This window comes from Pagrus pagrus (assembly GCF_965226575.1).
Source record: "Pagrus pagrus genome assembly, chromosome: 3".
Lineage (NCBI taxonomy): Eukaryota > Metazoa > Chordata > Actinopteri > Spariformes > Sparidae > Pagrus > Pagrus pagrus.
Genome location: NC_140187.1, coordinates 17,238,481 through 17,259,081, shown reverse-complemented (window position 1 = coordinate 17,259,081; position 20,601 = coordinate 17,238,481). Strand labels below are relative to the sequence as shown.

The 20,601-nt window shown below is 41.3% G+C and overlaps 2 protein-coding genes across 10 annotated transcripts in view; one reads left to right on the top strand and one right to left on the bottom strand.

Annotated features, from left to right (window-relative positions):
• Positions 1 to 5: 5 nt before the first annotated feature.
• Positions 6 to 8,723, bottom strand: ninj1 (ninjurin 1). Of its 2 annotated transcripts, none has more exons than XM_084350001.1 (3): positions 8,014 to 8,723; positions 3,653 to 3,893; positions 6 to 1,051 (listed from the first exon to the last, which is right to left on the bottom strand). In XM_084350001.1, exons 1-3 carry the CDS (start codon positions 8,068 to 8,070, stop codon positions 909 to 911), a joined length of 441 nt encoding a protein of 146 aa, XP_084206127.1. In that variant the 5' UTR covers positions 8,071 to 8,723; the 3' UTR covers positions 6 to 908. The 2 variants fall into 2 exon arrangements, with proteins under 2 accessions (XP_084206127.1, XP_084206128.1); XM_084350002.1 differs by lacking the exon at positions 8,014 to 8,723 and adding an exon at positions 7,764 to 7,993.
• A 4,843-nt stretch (positions 8,724 to 13,566) lies between these two features.
• Positions 13,567 to 20,601, top strand: part of wnk2 (WNK lysine deficient protein kinase 2) — a 28,408-nt gene continuing 21,373 nt past the window's right edge. For 5 of the 8 annotated variants that reach the window (XM_084349953.1, XM_084349952.1, XM_084349955.1 and 2 more), the window contains exons 1-2: positions 13,568 to 15,229; positions 20,181 to 20,353. In XM_084349953.1, coding sequence (XP_084206079.1) covers positions 14,555 to 15,229; positions 20,181 to 20,353 — 848 coding nt within the window. In that variant the 5' untranslated portion in view covers positions 13,568 to 14,554. Of the gene's footprint in view, positions 15,230 to 20,180; positions 20,354 to 20,601 lie in introns of all 8 variants that reach the window. The other 3 variants (XM_084349957.1, XM_084349956.1, XR_014622375.1) reach the window with 2 other exon arrangements.

Genomic DNA, 20,601 nt, shown 5'->3' with positions numbered 1-20,601 from the left:
TATCGCTTTTGTAGTTTTATTTGTAAATCTCACAGTGGGTCATCCAAGGTCATAAAAGCTGTGAAAAAGTTTTGGTCCTTAAAAAAAGAAAGTAATAAAAAAGCTTAAAAATAACTACATATACTATTGAGAAATCCACTAGCAGTTGTAGACATTAAATAATAAAAACATTAATAAATCAATTTTACACAGTAGACTTTGCATAGCACTCAAATAAACAAAGCATGTGAGGTCCACTTCATAAATTGGTTGATGTCTATAACACTGTAAACAACATAAGCCTCCATAATGAAGCTTTTAAATCATGTAATGCCTCATGAGCAGCAGGAGGCCTGACGGCTCCTGATGCACTCACTATTAAGGATGTCATTTGGATTACGCTGTTAATTCAGTTTCTTCATTTTTATCTAAAGATGTAGGCATAAGGCTTAGACTGGTACTGACAAACGTAAAAAATAACAGCAGAATGTCTTTTGTTTTCAGGAAACATTCACATTGGTCGTGACTGATATACAGCATATTGCTCCTGATAAGTTTGTTTTAAAAGTAAAGGCAACAATTTGATTGGTTCAGTTACCTGAACATTAAAAGAGATAACAAACTGGTGAATTGTCACAAGATATTAAAACGGACCACACATTTGTCCATAGACATGGTTAGAGAAGAAGTGAAACTCTCTAACACACACACGCACGCACGCACACACACACACACACACACACACACACACACACACACACACAAACAATGTAACCGGATCCTCAGGGTGTCAAGTGACCAGCTCCAGAGGTTGAATTACAGAATGGCAATACACCTTCATGCCATGTAGCTTGGTGAATAAATAATCATCTTGTCCATTTGCACAAATAATGCAGAGGTCCATCTTTACAGAGTCATGTCAAAGGTGATCAAGAACTTTGAGGGGGCCGCTGGACACCGAACGCTGTGATGAAGACGTTGACCACAACTATGATGAAGACGAAGGCTGTGGCGAGGTTCTCTAGGATGTTCAGCTTGTAGTGCATGCTTGCATCATTCAGGTTCCATTTGACTGTCGGAAGAGAAATCAAAACATGAAGACATTAGTCAGCAGGAATGACCTCTTTTCCCCACAAGGGGGCAGCACAGAGTTTCCTGTTTTATTAGCAGAGAGGTAATCATTACTTCACTATGACTGAGCACTAGGATTTAAATTAACAGCTTCTGACAGCACTGCCCGCAGGTGACTCATTAGTGTCTTCCTCTATTATGACGATATATGCCCTCGAAAAGGGAACATTTTTCTAGATGGAGGGGAAGTCCATATTTTTTCCCTCGCCATCGTTTTATTAACAGAATCTCCCATGACTCTTTAAAACTGGAAACAGCTGACAGCAGAGGCGTTATTTCCTGCTTTGGATCCCTAAACTCAGCTCACAATAGTCTTCTCTGCGAGGATGAGATAAGGATACTGTCCAGAGGGGGAGGAGGGAGCATACCAACGTATGTGAAGACAAGAGTTGTACTGCGAGGTTCAGTCCAATGCATGAGTCATCAGCAATTTATGAAGACATGAGTGTGGCTCTGAGATTTATGTGCTCGAATAAGCGTGAAGGAGATTTTGTGCTTGTGCGATGATGTGCATAAATTATTTCCAGGCTTGTGGTTGTAAACCTGGGAAAAAAAAAACTCTGCATGTGCAATTGGTTTGTGCATTTCTCAATGTATAGAAAGGATTTATAGTTGTAGAGGAAAATTACTGATGTTTAAATATGAGTCGATTTCTATCCACAGAGAGGTTGATTGAGTAATCTGACTTTGTGAACGTTTGTCAAATTGACAATTGTCACTTGTGTTTTCAAAATGTGACATTGAAGTTACACATGCAAACACATTGTTCCAAATGCAAAGCCAAAAGTCATAAAACTAGTAGCTTTAATGTGTTTAATGTTTAATGTGACCAGCAGTGGCATGTAACTAAATACATTAAGTTAGGTACTGTGTGTTAGGCGTAGCAGTCCCATTGTTTGAGACTTGCTAACTATCTTTGTTTTGGGCTGATTTTCCAAAATCCCTCAAGACTAATTGCAGGGGATTCAGATCACCTGTGCGCAGGGTGAGGAGACTGACTCCTGACTGAGGAGTGGAAGCAGCTTGGGGCATTTCCCTCCCAGCCAATCATGGTGTGACGACGCCCTTTTTATGAAGACTAAAAAGAGGTGGCGAATGGCACACAAGTTGCTCTCACCCTCATTCTGAATCTGTCCCGGACCCATTGAGAACCTCATTCCCCTTAGATTGCCAGCCAGAAACTCTGGTTTGTTTAGGTCCTATTGGGTTTTCTTGGCTGCCTACATCATTCTAGTGAGAAAACCGTGTTTGTTTGGGAACCCCTTGAAACCCAAGTCCCTATACACCTTCAGTTTGACCTTTTATTTCCCTGGGGCTTGTAGGAGCACATTTTTTTGTTATACCTGGAAGAGGCATTTGTTTATTATAGCCGGAAGGGGTATTTGTTTATTGATTTAATGTCCAAGTAGCGGCCATCGGGGCGTTTCCCTTAGATTTACATGTCTTTTGTTTATATTTTTATGTAGGTTGGGCTGGCCTGTAAGTATTTTACTGCCAGTACCGCCACATAGGTACTTGTACTTTACTTGAGTATTTCCATTTTTATACAACTTCATACTTCTACTCTACTACATCTCAGAGGCAAATATTGTACTTTTTACTCCACTACTGTTCATCTGACTACAATTTTTATACCTATCCTGTCAATTTTTCAGATTTCCTGACGCTAAATAAAGCATTTAAGAACCCTCTTGGATTAGCTGGAAAATGCATCGTCATCGAGCTAAAAAAACGGGCTGCTCATAAAAAGTTGACGTGGTTCTCACAGGACATATGACAATCTTACAGAATATGATGCATTGCTGTAGATTAAACTACCTGACAGTATATAAAGTCGTTTTTAGCTCAACCATAAACACCTGCAGAGGTAAAATACGACATACACATTAAGGCAGCAGTAAAAACTGACCGGAACCATTTTACTGCACCAACTTCTTTTACTTTTGATACTTTAAGTACATTTTGCTGATAATACTGACATACCTTTACTAAAGACTTTTACTTGTAGTGGAGTATTTTTCGTAGTGTGGTATTAGTACTTTTACTTTTAGTAAAGGATCTAAATACTTTTTCCACCACTGCATGTGTGGCTATGTGCATGTGTAATACTGCGTTCCAGACGAATAGGAACTCGGAAATTTTCCAACCTCCTACCAGAAAAAGTACAATAGAACGCCACTTGAAGTTGGAATTCCGACTTGTAAACTCAGGGCACATCCATCTACCCCGAGCACTTGTCTGACGTCACACAACAATGGCAGCACCAATGGTCAAAAACACAGACCACAGACCTTTGACGTTGACTGGATTGCATTATTTCAGTGTCACACATCATACTGTGTGGTAGGTTTACATGCAGTTGTATTTATTTAACATTAACAAGCTTATATTGTTTAGTTGTCACATTCAGCTGTTCTGGATAAAGTTGGGGACATTTAATACAATACATATTATATAAGTTTCAGTATTACTGTAAATCTTCTCATTTGTAAATACTGATAAGACAGTAACAGGCCTCACCAAAGAGAAACTCCAAACTTACCTATGAAGATGAGCAGAACTCCCACTATGATCTGCAGGATGAGGGAGATGCTGATTAGAGTAATGAGGGGCACATAGAAGGTGAAGTCTGATCCTTGCTCCATCACAGCCTTCAGCTGTGAGGCATTGGCCATCAGCAGAGCCACATCCAGCATGCTCTCCGCTGCACTCTTCTTATTGGCATAATGGTTCATGTTCAGAGGTCTGTCTGTTTGCCTCCTCATGTGGCCTCGCAGCGGGACCTGAGCACAAACACAAACCCTGACATCAGTACCTCCTCTGTTTTGACCATTTTCACTTTGCAAAAGCACCCGCGATCTTGTCCTTAAACTTGTGTGAATATGGTGATTCATCTAAAAGTTGTTTTAACACTGCTGCCATCATATTGGATTTCAAATAAACATGTGACATGTTTTTCACCTTCTAGGAAAACACGTGGGGATTTTTTTGCAGGCTTTAAAATCCTCTACTCTGCATTACAAATTACAGAACTTTTTTGAGTTTCAGATCAACTTAACCCAAAACTAAGACCCAGACAATGGAAGTGAAAGTGTCCAATGGGGAATTCAAACAGGAACACCCACGACTGACCAAGGACACCGGAGTGGTTTCAGTCCAGAGGTCAGTCTGTCATGCCACATTCCGACCATATCCTGGTAGTGACCTGGTCGGTCTGAAAAAAAGCCAGGTCACACATCTGAAACATGTGACAAACATCACAAAAACATTATAAATGCTGCATGTAAAGGCTTGCACATGATCAGCTTTTATTAATGGACTATTGCTGAATATTTTTTCTTAAAGAAAATAAACAAAATATGACATGTAATGTTGTGGAAAGTCAAAGAAACCCTCAAATGTCGTGTCGCAGAATCAGTTTCCCTCCTGTTTTTGAAACAGCTAAGACAGGAATTTTTCTAACAAGTGAAATGACTATGAAGGGTTAATTTAAAACCATGTTGTAAAAACTACACAACAGGAAACCAGCGTCACTCTTGAGACCCCCTGTTTTTCTTCACATGTTTAGTTCAGTACTCAGGGTTCAGTCTTGGTGGAGTACAGTGTAGCTGTCCAACAAAAGCCGCTCTTGTGCCAGGTTTGCATCATCATATGCTGAGGTTCAGCAAACCTGCCAGCAACAGAGGAAAAGGGTGTGGAAGTGTGAGCGCTGTCACATTAGCTGTCACTCTCTCATGCTTACTTCTTGTACTGATGTTTGTGGGCCTCTACAACTCAGAATCTTTATAGTCAGGTGGGCGAATATGAACAATGACTAATAACTTGAACCTTTTTCTGAGCTAATTTATAAAAGTTAAGGCTATTAAGTAGTAAGATGCTCTAAGGCAAACCACCAAACAAAAATGCAAACCATAAATTCTAACTTCCTCTTAACTAACTCAAATGACAAATCTGAGTTACATAGTTGCTATACATTATAGCATCTACTGATATGATAACACATTTAGCCTGCATACTTTGAATAAATAATTAAAAATATTGGCCAAATTGGCCATTTAAGTCATCATCCTTTTTTTGCAGAAGTTGGGCAATCCTTGCCGCAGTACACCAATTTATAGGCTTTAATCTGAGGAGATTGGCATTAATTTACTGGATAAGTAAAATGCATCGTTACAGAGTTAGTGTGAATGTGATTTTCAGAAAACAACAATATGAGCTTTATAGTAATCAACAATGCTCTTACCTGCAACTAAACCTGTGCAAGTACATGTGGTCATGAAACTACGACAAGGCAGTCAAAGAGCCGATGAGGCCTTTAACAAAGAGGTCGGCCACTTTAAAATTGAAAAAAAAAAAAAAGATTGAAAACCACTGTACCAGACATATATATATATATATATGCTGAGGTAAGAAATAGGTCAGCATTGGTATTTGCACCAATTCTCTCCACCACAGAGGTTATGTTTGCGTGTTTGTTTGTGAACAGGGGTTACACAAATAATGCTCAACGGATTGTCAAAGTTAGATGGAGGATGGGTCTTGGCCCAAAATAGACCCCATTTACTTTTGGTGTGGATCCAGATAAAGGGACAGATCCAGGGATTTTTTTTCTCACATACTTGACATTATGAGGTGGGACTTTTTCCCACACTTTTGTTAACCTCTCAGAGAAAAATGCATGAATTGTGATGCGAAAAAAAAAACACATGCACATTTGGGTGGCTGCTATCTATGAGTGACTCCTGTTTATCAACCTGACTGCAGCAGCAATCCATGATGTTGACCTCCATTTTTGGGTGTTTATGCTCTGTAAACTGAAAACTGGTGCTGGAAGGGAAATGTACTTTCCCCTTGCTACACTGAGAGTCCTCCTGAATTTAACCACACAGACACACACGACTTTGGTGTGTGTCGTTGCTTATGTTAGCTTACGGCTAGTCTACAGTAAAGTAAACCGGCTGTTTGGGGCAGATAAACACCGCATGAGTAACGCAAATAAACATGAATGAAGTTGCTTCACTGTTGATGTTTACACCACTAAGCAACCAGCAAATCTATCTGATGTGACCAGCCAAATGTTCACAGATGAGGTAATGTAGGTAACGGAAGTACCGATAGCGTCCACATGAAACGCACCCTTACTTTGAGTAAACTTGCAGATTTCTCTGTGTTTGAACGTTGTTGGAAATATTTTAGATAATGTAAGTAGGCTATACAACAAAATATATAACAAAAGTCTACTCGTTTTTTTGACATTTTAATGCAGAATTGCAAGATATTATGTCTCTAACTGTGGAAAAAGTGACAGAAGTTATGACTTGAGACCACTTTAAATCGAAAGCTTTGATAAAATCAACAAAAAATGTACTCGTTATATTATACTATTGAGGTTGTCATTAGCTTAAATCTTTAGGACAGACTTTCCTCATACAGTACAAAGATATACTGTTGAAGTTAAAGGCGATTTAAGCTTGTATTTGCATTTTTGAACGTGACCTCTATAAAACTGTGCTATAACAAGCACAGTTTTAATCCAGCTGGTTAAAACATTAACCTGATTTGGGTCACTGAGGTTACCAACCTGGATTCCTATACACAGACATGATTGTTAACCGCAGCCACATGATCATTCTGTGTAAACTGAGCCCCCTGAAAACCTGCCAGGCCTCAGAGGATGAGGCTCATGTGGTAGACCAGCGGAGGAGTGTGAGCGCTGTCACATTAGCTGTCACATATATCTCTCACGCACACTTCTTGTACTAATCCGGCTGCGTTTTCCGTTTGATGTGCTTTCTAAGGTGGTGTCCGGGGGAAAATTTTGCCTCATCTTAGAGAACTTAGGTTAGGAGTGTTGCTGTTTGTGGGCCTTTAAAATGAAAGAGATTTGGTTTTACAAGTAAATTTGATTCAATGTCTTTACCACTATTCACTTTAATTAACAAAGTTATGTCAGACAGAAAGCCTTACATACCTACTGTATGCTATTTCCTTTATTTATAAGTTGACACACTCCGCATCACTGTCATATTTATTTATGTGTGCCTTTACCAGGGAAGCTTGTTTCCCACTATAAGAAATGACTGATAATAACAAAAATAATAAAAATAAGGTTTGATTAGTGACGCTTACAAAATTCCAATGATCATTTTCCTAAAACTGAAGGTAGATAAAAGATATTGGGGTTTTAAAAGTAAATGTGACTCAATGTATTCGCTTTAATTAAGTTTATGTCAGACAGAAAGCCTTACATACCTACTGCATTCTGCTTCATTTATGTATGAGTTGACACACTCTGCATCACTGTCATATGTATTTATTGATTTACCAGGGACACTTGTGTCCAGGCATAATAACTTACGGGTAATATGTGTAAAACAACGTTTAATTGGCGACACTGCCCTACAACTGAGGATGTGGGTCAGTGACTGAGGTCACCCACCTGGATTCCTGCACAGAGACATGATTGTTACCCGCAGCCACATGGTCAAATACAAATATGTGATACCTGAGCCTTCAGAGATAACAGCTGAGTGACTAAACAAGTAGACTGAACACCACAAACACAAATAACTTTATGAAGTAGTTCGATAAACGTCCCAATTAGCCCTGAAATGACAGCTAACTAATCCACCGCTCAGCCGCTTATCGCTCACCTCAGCTTCACGAAACACTCGACACTTGTTCGGACGCTAACATCAAACACAACATGTCTGAATGGATGAGAGAGATGGATGAAGCCTCAGACAGCCTGTGTGAAACGCTGCCTCACACTTTGGGGATGTTTCTGCGGGGATTCACCCTTCACTGAGCCCGACTAGGTCATGAAATGCCGGTTAACGTCAGTGAACAAGAAGGAAGATGTTGTTAGTCTTTGTAACGGTCACTGGTGTCGCGTTTACGTACCTCAGCGTCGCCGTTTCGGTCAGCATCACCGTTCATTTCCAAGTTTTCCGTAGCCATGTTGTTAATAACCGCGTTATATCCCGGGTGTGTCGCTCAGTCGTGGCGCGGGCTTCAACAGAAGTCGGTGGTCCGGACGCAGACTGGCACGGACTGTTTATAAAGCGGTGACGACAGGAAGGGGGAAAGCTCCAAGATACCACCCCCCCCGACCTGAGGGCGGCTGCCCTCACAGAGCCGGGTGCTATTTGGGGAAGTAAGAGCAGAAGAGGAAATTCACTCGGCGATGGTACTTGATGTGGTAATTCCCATGCCTGAAGTGAAACCCTGATGTCATATGAACTACAAGAGCAGTGCAGTGCTTTCATTTGGACTTTATCCGCAGAGCTTCTCATCCACAGACCGGACAGGCAACGTGACTCTTTACTGCCACCGTGCGCTTTAAAGCTGGGGCTGCATGTTGGACAAAGTTGTTGTTGTTGTTGGTTTTTTTTACATGCGTAATCCCAACAATTAAAGGGGAAATTAGCCCAAAGAAGAAAATTCAGTCATTATCATCTCACCTTCATGTGGATAGAAAGTCTGGTGAAGTTTTCGTACTCCACAAAACATTTCTGGCAGCAAAAAGGCGTCGCAGCTGTCGCCCCAAACAATCGAAGTGGATGGGGACCAGTTTTAAAACGTAAAAAAAAAAAAAAAACATGAAATGGCTTCCAAGTCTCTGGAAGCTACACATTTATTTGAACAACCGTTCTTATCATTTAACGGTCTACATGACCCTATTAGGGCCCGTAAGGATACAGATTTTGGTAGTGCATGTTATTATAAGAAATAAACTGGCTTGAGTCTTGAGGCTCTTTGTTTGTTTTTTTAATCCAGCCTTGAGAAACTGAATTTAGCAAAACAAAGGAAAAAACTAAAATTGATTTCAACATGATGAATGTTGCAAGATCAGTTCTAGTGAATTCTGGCATGATTATAATCCTCATCTCTACACTAAAGTACTCACCAGGAGTTCTTTAGGGATTAAACAACGACACCACCAGAGTTAATTTCATTAAACACTGTAAAGAATCATATGTGGATTTAGTGGAATCGACCAATCTTTTGTCTTTAACTTTACATAAATATACAAGTTTAATTTATTTCATAATAATAATCATAATTAAAACTTATTCTAATTTTTATTTTCAGACCACTTCAGAATTTAAACACAAGTCGTTTGATTTGAAATGATGACTTGGATGATCATTAAAAGAGGTTTCTGAAAAAATATGATCAGTATATATAAACAGACTTCCCAGTGTATATTGTTTGAGAGTTAAAACTCTCCTAAGACCCTTCTTTTTTCATAGTTTGAAGAAACCATGATGGAAAGTTGCTGTGTATCTATTAAGATAAGTCATAGCGGTTTTCACACTAATGAGAACAATGGAAACCATGATGAAGGTTGATATTGAATTCAGTCTCTACCCCTCGCACTTGCAATCAAAGCAATTTGCCGGGAGCAATTTCACACATTGACCTCGTACCAGTGCTACAATAAAGTAGCTCCAATAGGAATGGCTTCAGCTTTGTAATAACTGCAGAGCTAACTCTTAAAACTGAAAAATTTAAAAAGCAATTGAGTTTGTTTGCATGCTTATCAGTGTGACTGAACAGTTGCTGGTTGAACCTAATATTTCAAGGTTATTGAACATAATTTGGTTCCAGAAAATAAGATTTTTTAAAAGAAGACTTGACGTAATTACATGACGTGTGATACATAAGAGAGAAAGCTTGTGGTAATGGTATTACACGCATGTTACTAAAACTTTTTCAATATTATCTTAAGCAAAGTTGACAAAGCGAGAAAGCAGCTGCATGGTCACTGAAAAAATCTGGTCCAATGAAACACATGGTGTCCACCCAGTGAATAGGACTGCCAGACACCAATTGTCACACATTGATGGTTTAACATTGTGCACTGGTCCTCTTTAAGGCCTGACCACACACACCAACTGGTTCCTATTATTTCCACCGTTTCCCTGGTGATCTGGGCACGTTTGTTCTTCGAGGTTGACCCCATAAAATTTTAAGCTTCCCCTTTCAGTTAATCCTTGTGGAGAAAAAGAATACCTTTTGAAGCCTAAAGTGTGAAACTAATGTGTCCTTTGTATCTTGTTTCTGTCACTTCAGATGTTATGGATCTGCAGTATAAAATAAACCAATCAAGATGAAATATGATAGAAAGATAAAGCAGAAAGATAGATGTGTCAAACCTAAAACAGAGCAGAGAATGACAACATGGCCAGCTAAGCTCCACTTCTGACCTCTGTGAGAAAAAAAAAAACAACTTTACTCATTCCATGTATTCACTTTATGTATTTAAACTACATGTGTAAAGGTGATACAAAGCTGTACAACATGGACAAACTTTAGCAATTTGTTACCATGACTCAGTAAACTCAGCCCACAGTTCAGATCATTCTGTCAGGTAACTTGATCTCTGCGCTGCATTATATTAGTCATACAACAGTACTTTCTGATACATCAATGACATAGTGTATGAACTCTTCATTTGTTAACTTCTTTACCTTAAACCAACAGCTTCAAAATGTTGATGGTACAGTGTCTTGTAACAGGGTTAATGGTGTCTCTGTCTCAGCCACTGCCTATCACTTGTTTCTGCACTGTGTAACTTCAGTGAGAGGGTAGGATCACAGTGTTACTACATGTTTACATCAACATGCAGGTTTTCAACACATAACATTGTTATGCCGTAATGAGTTTTGTTTGTAGTTAGCACCTACATTACGTTTGACAAATTGTTACAGACCTGGGATTTGTATATACGACAGTGGTGTTGCACTCAGAAACTGTGGGGTGCACCAAATCACACAAAATGCCAAGTGCTACATAATGATGCTTTAAAGGCTTTAAAACTTAAAATAGTTAAGTGTCAAAAGTACCAATAAAAGTAAACTGTTCATTGGTCTGGTCAATTATCAGATCCAAAATTCAGCACTTTTGGTTAAAGGTGCACCATGTAGGTTTGTTAAAGAAGTTTTAGTCAGAAGAGAAAGATCTTCATTGACTTTTTTTATGCCTAAACAAACTAAATAAGTGTTTTCATGTCTAAATAAACTGAATAATCAAACTGACATTAAAGGACAACACAATTTCATACGGTTTGACTTTGTTTATATGTGGCAGACCCTGCCACACAGTGCCCCTTTAAGAATACCATCAAGTCTACCAACCAACTCCAAACGGCCTGAAACGTGCTCCTAAACACTTTCTGGAGGAACAATTGAAAAAGTTTACCCCTGACACTTTTTCAAATTTCACCTCTGATCCGTCCAATTCACTTTGCAAGCCTGCCTCTAACCAAACCCTGAACCCAGATCCAAAAAAGTGTCCGCACAGAGGGGTGCCAGCATGCTCCAACTGGCCTGAAACACGCTCCTAAACACCCCCTGGAGGAATAATTGAAAAATTTTGCCCCTGACAGTCTAATTTCACCTCTGATCCATCCCATTCACTTTGCAAGCTTGCCTCTAACCAAACCCTGAACCCAGGTCCAAAAAAGTGTCCGCACAGAGGGGTGCCAGCACGCTCCAAATGACCTGAACACACCGGGGGTCAAAATTTGAATTACCCCTTAAATGATGACTTCTGGTGAATTTTGTGAAAACTAATTGATAAATTGAGATAAATATATTTCATACATTATAGCATATTACAATACAGCCTATTAGGCCTGAAGAAAACCTACACAGGTTATTATATTCAACTCATTCATAGAATAGCAAAGTAGTCTATATACGCAAGACTGAACCGTATAGTGGTGAAATACAAAGGCCATCATGATAATTTTGCCAACAATGAACCATGGATTTGACACATTTTGTTTGACTTCAACAAATATGATAAGGTTTGGCTGTTTTTGTTTGTTTTGACCAATACAGGGACACAATGGTCAATTACACATCTCATTCTCTTTCTATCACCATCACCTCTCTGTTTCTTTCTGTCAGTCTCCTTTCCAGTACAAAAGTTCAGCTTTGCCTGACGTAGTCTTTTCATGTTCATCTGTCAGTGAATAAAGTAAACACAAGGTCAACTGATAGGCTATTTTCATGCTACCACAGTCTGCTAGAATTAAGTCATGAAAATACCAAGGCTAGCTACTGGGTAGAGTTTACACAGATGATGCAATCCAAGGATGAAAAAGCACCGTTTCCATAACAACGCATTTTTACACCACTCGTTGTAACAGTCAGTAAATTTGTGTTTGTTTTTGTTAATAAGTTAATAAGTACATCTCTGCCTCTCCTTTGGCAAACACACTGACCTGATGCCAGCTGCACTGACTGATTAAAATATAAATTTACGAAAATATTTGATCAAACCAGGGCTGTCAACATTTTTTCTTAGATGTAATACTTATTTCATATCATACATACATACAAACGTGTCGGCCACCACCTGTTATTGGTGAGTCGATTTTAAGAAACTTTGTTTGAGTCTAACGTTACACCAGCCATGGTTCTGAAGTATTTACATTTGGATAAGCCCCTTTTTTCAATGCACTTACTTGTATTGGTATTTTCCTTGTAATAAAAAGATTTTAGTGATAAAATAAATTAGATTTCTTCTAAAAATAAATTGTATTTATTTATTTCACAGTGCAACTCGTAGTGAAAAAGTGTAGGGATTCAAGATAGTAGGAAAACTAGTACCTATAAAATGATACTACGAGCCAGTCCTCAAATAATAATATAGCCTACTTGTGGAATAATACAGGAGTGATTTAAAATTACTGCATGCAGAAAAACTACAGGAGGAAGCATTGTAGTCTAATAAACAGTCCTCAGCCTGCCTGCACCGCCTCATGTGAATAAGTAGCCTATAATATTAAGATGGGCTCCTGTGCCTGTTATCTGGTAGCCCATACTTCCTCGCAGCGTCCCTTTTGGTTGGCAGGCTGTAACATAGACATACATAGACACTGCATTGAGCGCTGAATCGTACGTCCACGTCGCCGCCATATTGGATGTGCCAGATCTGCCCCGTGAACTACAAGTCAATGGAGTGAACTTTATAAAGCGGTATAATACAGGTAGGCACCAAACCTAGGTATGCATTTTTCTAATGTTTTTATGCGTGTTTACAATATGTTCTTCAATGTGCTTCCTTCTACATACAGCTGTATAGATATAAGTAGGCTATGTATATGTTCTTCAATTTGCCATAAAAACAATTAATCAAAATCAGTTAAATGTAAACGTCAGTGCTTTTTATCCCCACAGGCTACATGTCATTTATCATCACAGTAACAGCGTTACATAAATTCAACACTCATAAAAACATTAGAAAAATACATATGTTGGTTTGGTGCCTACCTGTATACTAATGAATGGGTAATGGGTAAAAAAAAATGTTCACTCCATTGACTTGTATTAGTTCACGGGGCAGACCTGCCACATCCAATATGGCGGACGCGCTGACGTATCGCAGCAACGGGCCAGCCCGCTCAGTGAGGCAGTACATGTACATGTGTCTATGGGCCGTAACAGACCTCCTCCCATTGGAGGCTCGGCGCGTCACGCAGCGGTGTGGCCCACACAGCCTGTACCAGGGGAGGCTGAGGGTGCCGCCTAAAAGCGCGCGGACTTATTGGATGCGTGTTGTTGCTAGGGGCGTGGGTTGCGCCGTCAAATACTCGACTTTTCTCAAACCTGAGACAGAGATTACGTTTATGAGAGCCCGGCAGCATCAGCTGGATGAGAGATGAGCCGGCTGCTCTCCTCCGACCTGAGGGGAAAGTGTGCCGCAGTGGGCATAATCTGATAAGCGCGTCTGTCCATCCTGCTCCACAACAACAGTAAGGAGACAACAAAGTACGTGCAGGTAGTTAAAGGAGCAATGCAGAGGAGCTGAGGTCACACTTCTCGGAACTTATTCCGATTTCCACCCGGAACACCTGCGATCCACTTGCATCATCCTGAGCCCGAGCTGCTGAGTCTTTCCAGGGGATGACAGCTGCGCACTTGCTCGTCCCGTGATATGTCTTTGGGGGGGATTAGTGCGCGGCACAGCCTAAACATCCCGGCCTGTCCACTGGAGGCCAGTGATTTGATCTGCGGAACGGATCACATTTGTGTAGTATGCGCCGGAGCGGGGACCTTATGCAATGTGGAGGAAAGTGTTTATCGTGAGCTCATAGGTTGAACTGGCAATGACATCAGGCTTGACTTGAATAGCTCTGCGCTGTATTGCAGCAAGGTGGACCGAGGCGGTGAGGTGGTGGCCAGGAGCAATGCGCGCATCCTCCGAGCTGGACATTTTGTGGGGATGTTCTGAGTCCTGAACAAATCCGAGGCGTCAGGCCATCCATCCTGAGCTGGCGAACTGCGTCACTGCATGCGAGTGTTGCAGGTAGGCAGCAAACTCTCCCACCACCACCACCACCTCCTCCACCACCACCGGGAGGGAGAGCAGCATGCGCGTCATCATCCCCACACCATGTCGCCGCTGAGTGTCTGACAAGTTACCGGGGATGGATTCGGCGGAAGATTCAAGAAAAGATCCGCCGCTGGGATCCACATTTTCCTCGGCACCCAATTTAGACTCGGACATTAACGCGAATGCCCGTCGTCCTGTTTATGAGAACGGGACAGACCACAATGTCAACATCCAAAACGCAGCCCTGCGAGGAGCGAGTGACCCCAGCGCGTACCCGTCCACAGACTACCAGGGGCTGATCCGCCAGAGGTTCATCCGGCGGAGCTTATGGGTGTCCGACTCCGAGGAGCAGCCGCCGGACACGCAGGAGTGTGTCAACAGCACCCCGGTGCTGACCATTGACCTGCGGAGCATCGTTGATCGGAATCGGACCCGGGGTCTGCACCCACCCCGGCTGGGCCTCGGGGAGTCTTCGAGCACAGAGAGCCAGGTGGAGCTGAAGGACAGCGCCACAGAGAGCGTGAGCGCCGATGAGGACAAGGTGGACAGGGGCGAGACCGAGGCCAAGGCAGAGGTCGCGCACTCGGATGTCACAGGTAAAGCAGGAAGTGACGAGAACGAAGAGGAGCCCGGGATGAAGGCAGTGTCCACCTCACCTGGGGGCCGCTTCCTCAAGTTTGACATTGAGCTGGGGAGAGGGTCCTTCAAGACCGTCTACAAAGGTCTGGACACCGACACCTGGGTCGAGGTGGCCTGGTGTGAACTCCAGGTGGGTTCAGTGATCACTCAAGTCCAACATCAGTCTGCCAGTAACAGGCCTGTATCTGGGGTCTGTAGCTCGGGGTGTAGTGTTAAAACATCTGGATCTTTCTGGATGAGACTAGTTTAATCACACACTCTCTTCACACTTTGAAATAATGAGATGTCTACATTGAATGTACCATCTAGACAGGTACCAGATCATATAGCATTCTCTCAGGCCAGGGTCTCTCAGGTCACAGCCTTAACGCCCTCCAGTGAATATGGATTATTGTCAGATTATTCTGTGTTTTATTCTGATTATTTGTTTGTGCCCTCTTTGTTCCAGGTTTAGCTACATTCAGGAACAGGGTGGATTTGATTAAGTTGATTTCCTGTTGTAATAATCTCATATCACTGAGGTTTAATGCCTTTCAGCCCCTGGACGCCACGTTCGCCCCTTCGGTTTTCCAAAAATATTTTAATTAATGAGCTGTCATTTAAATATTTTTTCTCACTGTCAACCTCAGAGAGACTGTCATTCAGAGTTTTGTCACAGGGCACTCGGCACTCATACCAACCTTTCCTTTCTTAAACTTCAGCCTAAACAGTGCCATTATTTAGTTTGTGTCACCCAAAAGGTGTGACTGAGTTATAACTGAAGTCATTCTGCCCCTGCACCGAAACAGCATTCAGTGTCGGCAGATGAATTTCAGACGCGGTAATTAGTCCGAATTTTAGCATGTGGCTAATATAAACACACGGCTTCACAGCAGTGAGAGCTTACTGTGTCACTAATCTGTGTATGTGGTAATCTAATGAGCAGTTTAGATGCTCTCATGTGATATACAGATTATCCTGTAGACAGACAGTGGTTGCCCTTTCGGGGCTCAAAATGTGCTAAGCTACTGCAGTCCGTCCAGAGCAAATAAATACCTTTAAACAGTGTTCTCCAATACAAACGAGGCACAGCCACCTGGTTTTTGGATGGAATAAACTGAATAGTGATACGTGCGTTTTTAATTTACTGATAACATCTTTAACAGATAGTTTATCTTTTCTGTAGCTTTACTATTGCTATTGTTCGAAGAATTCATAATATAAGTTCTTTCTTATGAAAACGTGGAGGGGCCTGTATATTGTACTACCTTAAAGGTGCATTATTTATGAAATATTGACAGAGCGTGAAGAAATAACAGCTATAATGTTGTGGCACCTGTGAATTATTTTGCAGAGTTATCTACTCAAGTTAGCATGCTAACCGGTTAACCCTGGTCGTCCTGGCCCAAAGCTCCTGTGCTAGTGATGTAAACACGAGCCACTTCCCGCTAGCTGCACGGCTAACTGAGCTAACTACTGCAGCTACAGTTAGCAGCAGTTAGCAGTCAATCTGGTGATATGCTGCCCCCTATTTGCTTTTAGTATGAATTTGACAGGAGGCCAATTCTTACATACTGCACCTTTTAAGAGTAGAAACAGACTACTAGATTAAAAACAGTGTTTATTCAGCTACTGTTTTCCCGTGAAATAGCTTTTACTGCACTTTGATTAGTTTCTTTGTTGTATTGTTTGAGTCAATGCACTGGCTGCTACATGTATATTGCAGTTTAACAGAGACCGAGCTGGTTCAGGCTGAGTCAGCACCTCAATATCATTTTATTAGCATTAAATTATCATAATAAGAAAAACGTCTGTGACTTTGAGACAGAGCCCTGCAGCATGGCTTTATAGATTTAATGGCAGCTTCAACAGTGAAGGGGGCTGATGCTTTTTTCGTCCGCCTACTCTTGCAGAATCCAGGTTCACCCTGTCAGGCCCGAGGGAATAAGTAAGAAGAATTACAGCCCAACTCAATCTGGTTCAGACAATGATGACAATGAAGTCACTGTTACGTTGTACGTATCTCACTGCTCTGATCTGGGAGGCAAGGAAACTTAAGTTTTCTGTTTTGTTACTGTTAGCGCCACAATATATATGCAATGAGGGTCATTTGGATGTAAACTATAATCAATCCTTGTAGGAATTAACAAAGTGAGCCCTCAATTGATTGTGCACAAGGTAATGAATTGTCTCCTGTTTACATCCAATGTTTCAGCCTCAGTTTTCTGCTTTTGTAACTTCAATTTATTAACGCAGTGTTTAGAAATACTCCGGAGCAGCACATTAACTTTAGCTTTCTTCATAAGGGATGTAAAGGTTTTTTTTTTCAGTATTTCTTGTCATCGGTCAAGATAGAAACCGACCACTGGTATTTTTAAACCCTTTTACATTATTAACCAAAGTGTGAAGAGGAAGAGTACATTATTTGTGATGTGAATGTGGAAAGGCATGTATCATGCATGATGATCTCTACAGCATGTATGTGTGTGAGTGTGTGGTTGTGTGTGTGTGTGTGTGTGTGTGTGTGTGTGTGTGTGTGTGTGTGTGTATGTGTGTCTGTATATGCGTCTGAGCAGGTTCTTAGTGATGATTCAACCATTCTGTCCCTGGAGATGAGGCCTTGCCCTTCAGAGCCTCTGTGCCTTGCTCACAAAAGCCACTGTAACTCAAATCGTGTACCTTTGCTGCCTGCACAGTGTGTGTGCGTGCGTGCGTGTGTGTGTGTGCGTGTGTGTGTGTGTGTGTGTGTGTGTGTGTGTGTGTGTGTGTGTGTGTGTGTGTGTGTGCGTGCGTGCGTGCGTGTGTGTGCGCGTGTGTGTGTTTGGGGGTTAGACTAAGCGTGAGACAGCAGAAAACATAAACGCTCACGGAGAGATTCAGAAATCAGATTTGAAGAAGAAGAGCTGGTGCCCGGATATCGAGCAAACCAGACAGCTCGTCTTGTTATTTATTCATCCGCTATAATGACGATCAAACATCTGCTGAGCGAGTTGTTTGTCTGAAAATTAACTAATTATGCATCACAATTTAGCGAAAAGCACTTTGAGATGTGGGTTTCGCTGTTGTACATTATTATTTGGCCTGTTTGATTGCTTAGAAATGAAAGCTAAACATATACCCCTGTGGTGGAACCACACAGATGTGTCTAGAGAGTGAATCCTGCTGATGCAGCCCTCTGCACCAAGACAGAGCATGGAGAGAGGGAGCGGGTGGGTTCAGCTAAGGACAGTGTGTGAGATGTGTAGTATTGGATGCACAGCAAAACGATGGTGCTGGATTTAAATTGATTGCTGCGCTGTGTCCTCACCGCTTCACGCTCCATGGGATAAAAATATCAGCAGGCTAACGTATTTTCTTGCTGTTTTTATTGTGCAAAATGCGCAATCTCAGTAAATCAGATCCTGTGTTGTGCCACACCCTGCTCAGATCCTCTCTCTGCAAAGAATCATTAATAACCTGTGTGTACATTTTCATCAAAAATGGAAAATATGGACAGAGAGGTGATTCAAACTGTATTTGTTCTCATTAAGAATTAGCATAGTGAAGCTAGCTAAAGCAGGAGGTGAATCCCTCATAATGCTGCTTGTAATCTAAGACGCATTAGACTGCAGACTGCATAGGTCACTATGGGCTGTGAATGAAATCTGATTCCCCAGCATCAGTCAATAATCAATGCCAAGAGATGTACAGGAGGTTATTGTGTTCACTTCAAACACTAAATGCACCCTCATCGTCGTCGTTAAAATGTGTACATCAAGACCGCGGAGGGAAAATCTGGAGGTCATGCAGCGTTTGTTGCGGCTGAAGCCATCGGTCTGTCTGCCATGCTGACTGGAGAGAAGCAAAAATGTGGAGGATGTTCACTGTCAGCTGTTTTACTATTTATACAACAGTTCAGGGAAGGCAGGGGCCAAAATATTGATCCAGTATACACGGATTCACTCCAGCTTGTGCACCCAAAGATGTAAGATTTAAACTGAAGAATTGTACACAGAAACTACGAGCAAGGTTCTTGCTTCGTGATGTAAAATAACTTATCTCCAGCTCGCCGTTTTAAACTCTTAATAGTCTTTTTAGTTCGATTTATTACCGGCTTCAGCACATTGGACATTTGCTGATTAAAAATGCAATTTAATCTTTTGTTTATCTGTCATGACAGATGTGTCTGTCTCTGTAGCACAACACCAGATTAAATATAAGGCTTTTACTTCCTCTGAGCATGTCGTCAGGATGCCACTCATAGTTGTGGGGTGTATTAGTGCTGTGTGTGCTATACACAGTGGTGATATAAAGCCTAAATGTTTCAGACCCCCATGTTTACCCAATCAAAATACCAAAGTTGTGTTCACTTTAAACATGAGCTACAGGCAGCTCTAGCAGAGCTACACCAGACTATTTAAAAGAGATTGTAATGCATTTTTTTCCCATTACAACTTAATGGGTAACTCCACCTATTCTTCAGATTAAAGTGAGTTTACAGGTCTTGGGGAGTACTACTGCATATGTGGGGAAAAGGCAGTATAAAGCCTTTTGTGCTCCAGAGGAAGCTGCATGTAATCTGATAAATTGTCTTCAGTGAGGTCACTCACTGGCTGAGTTGCATTGTGAAGACGCCAGGTTTTGAAAAGCCACTGGTCTAGCACTACACTCTTATAACACTGTTGGACTCATAATGGACAGTTTAAAAACAAATAATCAAAATCCATACATCAAAACCAGAGATATCTTAGCCACTGAGTGACATCACTGGAGGCAGTTTATCAGATAATAAGCAGCTTCCTCCGGAGCCACAAAAGGCTTTATACTGCCTTTTTCACATATGCTGTAGTATTTCCCAAGACCTTTAAATACACTTTGATGTGCAAAAAAGGTGGAATAATCCTTTAATATTGGAAAAACAAACAAACGAAAAAACGATGATGATACAGCCCCTCCTGCCTCCTCCACCGCCCCTCAAACTTGTTACACTTGAACAAATTGACCACTGCTGGAGCTTCTCCTCTGATAAGGCTTCAGAATACTTAAAGAAAATTGTGTGGGCGAACTCTGAATCCATCATTTCTCATTTTTGAAAATGAATTGTCTTTCTCCATTTCCCCAAGGAACGGAAACTGTCCAAAGCTGAGAGACAGAGGTTCAAAGAGGAGGCCGAGATGTTGAAGGCGCTCCAGCACCCAAACATCGTGCGGTTTTATGACTTCTGGGAGTCACCGGTGAAAGGGAAGAAGTGCATCGTTCTGGTGACAGAGCTAATGACCTCAGGGACACTAAAAACGTAAGTGTCCATTTGAGATACAGAAGCATTATATTTTCTTTATTAAATGATTATCTTTATTGGTATGTTTGAGATGTCTTTGTATGCTCAAATGCGTCCGTTTCAGCCTTATACTTGGCTGTAAATCACTCGTCATGAGACGCAAATTTCAGTCTCTTATGACTGCTTCAACCTTACAGTAATGAGCATTAGACAGTCTGCATCATGTGTATCAAGTTTCATGCCAACTGACTGACACCATTACAGTA

Excerpts from the sequence above, each read along its gene's own strand:
- ninj1 (XM_084350001.1), bottom strand. The coding sequence starts at position 8,070 with ATGGCTACGGAAAACTTGGAAATGAACGGTGATGCTGACCGAAACGGC. Across the intron at positions 3,894-8,013 it reads ACCGAAACGGCGACGCTGAG|GTCCCGCTGCGAGGCCACAT; the intron begins GTACGTAAACGC and ends GTTTGTGCTCAG. Across the intron at positions 1,052-3,652 it reads AGTTCTGCTCATCTTCATAG|TCAAATGGAACCTGAATGAT; the intron begins GTAAGTTTGGAG and ends CTCTTCCGACAG.